Source organism: Sardina pilchardus, chromosome 16 (assembly GCF_963854185.1).
Source record: "Sardina pilchardus chromosome 16, fSarPil1.1, whole genome shotgun sequence".
In the NCBI taxonomy this organism is placed as follows: Eukaryota; Metazoa; Chordata; class Actinopteri; order Clupeiformes; family Clupeidae; genus Sardina; species Sardina pilchardus.
In genome coordinates, this window is record NC_085009.1 from 30,070,165 (window position 1) to 30,075,164 (window position 5,000).

At 42.6% G+C, this 5,000-nt stretch overlaps 1 protein-coding gene across 4 annotated transcripts in view; it reads right to left on the bottom strand.

The window, feature by feature from the left end:
• Positions 1–2,024: 2,024 nt before the first annotated feature.
• The window catches only part of LOC134059981 (protein phosphatase 3 catalytic subunit alpha), a 103,447-nt gene continuing 100,471 nt past the window's right edge, over positions 2,025–5,000 (bottom strand). For all 4 annotated transcript variants that reach the window (XM_062516548.1, XM_062516549.1, XM_062516550.1 and 1 more), the window contains one exon: positions 2,025–4,104. In XM_062516548.1, coding sequence (XP_062372532.1) covers positions 3,899–4,104 — 206 coding nt within the window. In that variant the 3' untranslated portion in view covers positions 2,025–3,898. The remainder of the gene's footprint in view (positions 4,105–5,000) is intronic.

Below are 5,000 nucleotides of genomic sequence, written 5' to 3' on the forward strand. Positions count from 1 at the left end.
TGCTTATACTATTAATGTAAACTGCTTTTATTCTTATTCCATTGCAACTTTAAACAGGTCTAAGGAGTTTGTTGTTTTCATGTAGCCCTGGCAACTAGCCGGCCTGAATAATATGCACTTGAAATGAAACCTATTGATACGGTTCGGGAGAAGAGATATAATCCCGCCCACACTGGAAATTGATTGGTTGACTTACCGAAACATGCCAATTAGGATGCTTCACACACGCAAACTATCACACACATGAACAGTCTCTCACTCTGCCTCTCTGTCGTGTGCGCGCTACACAGATGCTGTGCGAGGTTTTGAGCACAGTCTGTGTCGTGTGTGCGCGATCTTGCCCGCTCGCTCTAGAATCCGGGAGATTTTAAGTAATTTGCGGGCATCAGTGAGTCGCTATTAATATGCGGGACACTCCCGGAACTTCCGGGAGACTTGGGATGTCTGTCTTTCTGTTCGAGTGCTGTGCTGTGTCTGGTGAGTAGAGCCGATAAAGGTGTTTTTTTTTAATGATTCGTTTTGCATTTCTTATCCATCCGACATCACACTTAGCACTGCACTGCACTCCTCTGTGCTCTCAGCAAGACACGTGCCAAGTGTGAAGTCAGTTGGACAAATGAGATCAGACACACACACACACAAACGTTCCTGGAATTAATAGATAGCTAAACTACCAAGTACCTCCCAGCGCCATAATAAACAAACCAACTCCTCTGTGCCCTCAGCAAGACACGTGCCAAGTGTGAAGTCAGTTGGACGAATGGTTCAAGATATACTTGAAGAACAGACAGACACACACACAAACTGTAAAAGTACCTCACTAACACACCTCATAGTCAGATTTCCGCTAGGTTGAAGCAGCACTAAAAAATATTTGCTCTCAAAGTCCCCCAACAGTTCAGAAGCACAATAATAAACAAACTACAGTAAATATGCATCTTTTGCCACCAAGTATGAACATAAGTCTGATATACAGTACTATGAAGGGAAAGCACTGACAGTCTGCAGAAAAAGGTCTCCAAATTCCTGTAGCATAGCAGCTATTTTCCATTTTGATTTCGCAGGGGCCAGCGTTCCTAACCGAACACAGAAAGCCAGGTTGGTAATACAGTACGTCTATAGAAGGCCGCTCAGGCAATAGCAAAAGTGACATCAGTGGTGTGTGTTATGAGATTATGTGTATGTTATGTGTATGTTTAACTTATGTTTAATAAACATTACGTTAAGGTTAGAAAACTGTTAGAGGTGTCGTTAAATATAGTTTGATATAAACTGTGTAAGCACACGGTGATTTATTTTCTTCTCACCTCAGTCTTAAACAGACACGTGGCTCCTGGCCGTAGAGGGGCTCAGCTTTCCTGGGGACAGGATGTGAAGTGTGCAACCTGGAACAAACATCCTGTCCATGAATTCAACAACTGTGTTTTTCTTCATATCCAGTAATGGGGCCGTGTGTTTTGTCAACGTTTTTTTCTTTTCTTTTTTCTTTAAAAAAAAAAAAAATCAGAGCCTTATTACATCTGCCAAAAGAAACACCTTAGAAGCAGAGGCTTGCCAAGGCCTGGCTTCCCATGACACCACTGCTGCCAGTAGAAAGAAGCAAAGCTCTAGCTGACTGGATGAAAATGTGATTGACTGATGATCAAGCCAATGAGGTGAGTTAATGGATTGCACAGCTGTTCTTTCCCATGTGCCCTGATGAGAAAGTGAGAACTCACAATCACACACACACACACACACACACACACACACACCCACCCACACACACACACACACACACACACGTTGTGTTGATACAATCAGATTGTGAGAATAATCAGCTTTCTAAACAGGAGTTTCCTGAGGAATGTGTTACTGACAGGTTCCAAAGAATGTGGCCACAAGGGCGAGAGATGTCTAAGGACTCACACACACACACACACACACACACACACACACACACACACACACACACACACACACACACACACACACACACACACACACAGACACACACACACAGACAATAAATAACTGAATTTGAATTTGAATTTCATGCACATTTTATTGAACAGTAATATAAAATACTTTCATAGTTGCAAGTGCATGCGTCATCTGCCAACAGTTTCAAAGTTAAATTACAAAAGCAAGGCTTTATGTTGTGTAGTGAATTACTTGGGCACTTAAGCAGTTGGTTAAAAAAGATTGAATGGAGTTTCGGATTTCTCTTAAAATTTCATATTTGTACATTTGCTCTGTTGTGGCACACAAAGCAAGTATACAAATAATAATAATAATAATAATAATAATAATAATAATAATAATAATATTTTGTGATTTTGTGTGGCACGTTTACAAAACAGAACAAAAATGTCTAAAAGTGTGTATGACACTGACAGTCATCATGCAGTTTGACATATCACATGTAACCACGAACCTACCGTCACAGGAGGCAAAAGCTACACATGCTGACGTGGACTACATGTGCACTTCACAGGCGTTAGCTTTTTAAAAAGACCACGGCTCCTCAGTCCTCTTAAATAGTTCCGATGCTGCACGTTACAAAAGAAGGATTTCAAGGCATAAAGCACGTCTCCCCTCATTGGTAATTTAAAGAGGCGATACAGTCTTCCAGTATACTTCCACAAAGCGCACTACATCTCAAAACAGGCCTCGGCAGCCAAAGAATTCAGGTCTATTTCTGTTGTTAAACTTTTTTTTTTTATAAAACATGCATAGGCTGATACTTTCAGTTACTTAAGTCATTTTTTTTACAGAATATAGATGCTTTATATTTTTTTTGTTCGCAATACTTAAAAGAAAACACTCACAAAATTCCAGCAAGCCACAATAAATCTATTCCCCCCCAAAAAAAAATAAACAACAAAAAAAAAAACATATTTGCAAATGATAAAATGTTAAATGTAAATTCCAGTTATTAAATTCCAAGAAAATAGGTATTCATAACCAAGTTCAAAACCAAGATCAACAGCCAGTATACAGAAACTTGGGTCAAAGCACACACCCACATACTCCTGAGGTAAGCATAATCTGTACAAAACCATAAAACCTCCCATTTTTGGCATTTTAACAATGTTGCAACATTCTTTTAAGACTGCCTAATGTATTTCAGAGCGAGTTTTATAAGAGTAGCAAAAAAAGTTATCAATAAATAGTCCTTATTTAGTTTGTACACCCTTTATATGTTAAAAACATTTTTTTTCATGTTTTGTCCATTTTTAGTGCTGTATTTTTTGTAAACGAACAATAGTTAGTAAGAAGTTACTCAAAATTTCCATGTCCAGTATCTGAGTGAAGGCCATCTGTAAAACCTGCCCTGCAGCAACCGCCTCCGGCATGCATTCGGCTCAGATCCGGGCCAGATCCGGCCCGGACCCACGCCAGAGGAGAGCCGGACCCACGCCAGAGGAAGCCGCTGGCTGGGTTCCCAGTTAAGAGCTCCATCAACCTTGCTGCTCTGCCATGCACAGTCCCTGGTCTGACCTGTCCCCCTGGAAAAGAGCGAACCAGCGATAACTTTTTTTTTTAATGGTTTCTACAAGCAATATAGATTTTTTTTTTTAATTCTCCTTTTTTTTGTAGTTGATGTATTTTTAAAGGCATATCCAGAGACTAAGAGTCACGCATCAGCCCTGCATTCTTTTGCTGTTGTTGTTGTTGTTGTTGCCATATTTCATTTCTTTTCTATTCGTTTATTTAATGCTGCTTCCCGTGCTTCTCATGCCTGTCTTTCCACATCCATCCAGCCAAACCTCCCCCCACCCCACCCCACCCCACCCCACCGTCACCATGGAGACGAGCGGCGAAAAGGGGGTATGGGGTGAGGGGGGCACCACCACCCTGCTGCAGTCCGCCAACCTCCAGTGGCTCTTCAGCGCCCCCTGGCTGCCTGCGCGCCTCACTGGATGTTGCTGCTGCCGCTGCTGCCGCCGCCCTTGGCCTCGGTGCCGTTGGTCTCGGACGACAGCGCCTTGTTGAGCGAGTTGAGGCTGGCGTCTGACGGCAGGGCGTCGCGGCGAGGGGGCATCCGCTCGTTGATGCGGTCCAGACCCTTAGCCTCCTCGAAGCTCGAGATCTTGTGCTGAGGAGAAAAGCCCTTGATTGCTGGATGGTGGCAGTGGAGAGAGAGAGAGAGAGAGAGAGAGAGAGAGAGAGAGAGGAGAGAGAGGGAGAGAGAGAGAGAGTTAACTTAGAGTGCATGAGTTTGTGTTTTAGTCTCTTATTAGCGACACTTCTCAGTCGAAGTGCTTCTTGAACCAAGACACAACACCAATGACTTCTGGTGCTGTTGTTATTTACACATTATGAAACAGTTACATGATTAGCATATTTAATTGTTCACAGTGAATGTCGTCTGACCAACAAACATACATTTTATGCTAGTTGTAAGTTTTGAAGGCATTAAAACTCTATTAGCCATGACTAGAATGCTTACAGAAGACGTACAGTACTTGCACATAGGACACGGACAATACCCACACACACCAACATCGTTTCACAACTCTACACAGTACACCGTCAGAGGGAGAATGGGTGACTAGGACACCTCGACTGAAGCAGGAGAGAAAGTCTAGGTTCTGGAGGGTTATGAAGGAAAGTGGTTTCCACTGTCAATCAGGATTAGCAAATCTCAAGGTCAGCGAAAACCACTCGACTCTGTAACACTCCAAGTACTGGTCTTTCTCATTTGCTTGCTTAGACATGAACTACAGTAGAGGAACGTACAGTAGGGAGTCTAAACTGAAAGGAGACTAACAAAGACACAAAAACTAAACCAAAACCCCCAAAACTGAACTGAGGAGACACAGAGTGAAGGCCACAGAGATGAGGACTAGGACACATTAAAGACTTACTACCACACGAGGAGACTAGGAACACCATTCTACAGGAACACAGGGGCACTTGGTGCTAACCACTTGTTACACCTGTCTTCAACATGCAGCCAGTGAGAAAACGTGTTTGTTAGAGATTTGGGAGAGCATTAGTGCAGGAATTTATTT